The sequence below is a fragment of the Cyprinodon variegatus genome, unplaced genomic scaffold (assembly GCF_000732505.1).
Source record: "Cyprinodon variegatus isolate N-32 unplaced genomic scaffold, C_variegatus-1.0 Scaffold713, whole genome shotgun sequence".
Lineage (NCBI taxonomy): Eukaryota > Metazoa > Chordata > Actinopteri > Cyprinodontiformes > Cyprinodontidae > Cyprinodon > Cyprinodon variegatus.
Genome location: NW_015151166.1, coordinates 98,075 through 99,677, shown reverse-complemented (window position 1 = coordinate 99,677; position 1,603 = coordinate 98,075). Strand labels below are relative to the sequence as shown.

At 54.6% G+C, this 1,603-nt stretch overlaps 1 protein-coding gene across 2 annotated transcripts in view; it reads left to right on the top strand.

The window, feature by feature from the left end:
• The window catches only part of LOC107097662 (suppressor of cytokine signaling 7-like), a 19,223-nt gene that overhangs the window by 9,931 nt on the left and 7,689 nt on the right, over positions 1-1,603 (top strand). For both annotated transcript variants that reach the window (XM_015394898.1, XM_015394896.1), the window contains 4 exons: positions 526-663; positions 927-1,066; positions 1,146-1,314; positions 1,396-1,524. In XM_015394898.1, coding sequence (XP_015250384.1) covers positions 526-663; positions 927-1,066; positions 1,146-1,314; positions 1,396-1,524 — 576 coding nt within the window. The remainder of the gene's footprint in view (positions 1-525; positions 664-926; positions 1,067-1,145; positions 1,315-1,395; positions 1,525-1,603) is intronic.

Sequence of the window (1,603 nt, the reverse complement as noted above, 5' to 3'; positions counted from 1 at the left end):
ACGATCCAAACCCAGACCATGGTGCGGCCTTCTACCACCATAGAAGCCTCTGAGCCCAGATAAGCTGACTCTGAGGAGAACATCAGCCTTTATCCCTCTGGATGTAGAGCTGGATGAAGGTTATCCGAAGGTTCTATCTGGTGGTGATGGATAATGGTTCTGGATAGAGAACCCTGTGATGGATCAGAGGCTATTGCTGAAGCTGCGCCCCGATGTTCCTCCAGGTTCCTTGATGGTTTGTTTCTTGGATGGATCCTCCCAGTTCCTCTGAGACGAAGCTTTGCTCTGATGGAGGAAGAAATATTCTACAGTCGTTTTTTTTCTTCTTTTTGTTTCGTTTTGTCTTTTTTGTTTGTTCAAAACGCGTTTCTGATGGTTTCAACCTAAAGCGTAGGAGTTCTTGAATCTTAATCAAGATGAAAGTGGAGAAGTTCTACCTTTATGCTTCTATGATGAAGCTACAGGATGTAGAGATGTGGTCCTGGACCTCCTCTCAGCTGTGTTTGTGTCTGTGATGCTTTGCAGATGATTTTGGGGGCCCTCCTCAGCATCAGGGGCCCTTCATGGAGCACAGCACCGGAGCATCCATGCAGTCTCTGCCCCCCCGAACCATGGCCCTGCCCCCCACCCTGAGCACCATCCAGCACAGCCTGAGCCTCAACGGTAAGCGGTCCCGGTTCCAGAGGCCGGGCAAGCAGGGACACCAGAACAGCTGCTATGACTAGCCCATGGTTGTTGCTGTTTAGTTCTGGGAGGGGGGGGGGGGGGGTTGGTTGGTCATGTGACAGTGATAATGCTGCAGCAAAGGATTGTGGGTGTTTAACTGAAGCAGAGAAGTGATCTCAGGGCTGGAGGTCATTAAAAAAATATCCGGGATACTCGATTATTGGCCAAAACCGAATTCTGACTGTGATTCTTCTGCCCAGACACCTTCCTGCGAGGTTTACCCCGCCCGGTACCGCTGCGGCCCGACGGCCAGAACCCACCCCCACGGCTTGCCCCCCGCTGCCCCCTGAGTCGACCCGACGCTGGCAGCTTCGCCACCAGCCTCAGAGAGCTGGAGAAGGTGGGTATGTCTGATTAGATGTGAGCAGTGAGGGAAGGGGCGGGGCCTAACATTGGGGTGTGTGTGTGTGTGTTCCCAGTGCGGCTGGTACTGGGGCCCCATGAACTGGGAAGACGCTGAGATGAAGTTGAAAGGGAAGCCGGACGGATCGTTTTTGGTCCGGGACAGTTCAGACCCTCGGTACATCCTGAGCCTGAGCTTCCGGTCGCAGGGGGTGACGCACCACACACGCATGGAGCACTACAGAGGTAAGTCACACACCAGCAGAACCGGGCTGTCCAGGCCGGCCCACTGCAGCCCTGACCTCTCTTTCCCGTTCCGTCCTGCAGGGACCTTCAGTCTGTGGTGCCACCCAAAGTTCGAGGACCGCTGCCATTCTGTGGTGGAGTTCATCGAAAGAGCTATCATGCACTCCAAGAATGGAAAGTTCCTCTACTTCCTTCGCTCCAGAGTCCCAGGTAGGAACCCACCGATCGGCCCAGCCGGCAGATGGCCGCTCACACTGAGCCTGGTTCTGCTGGAGGTTTCTTCCTGTTC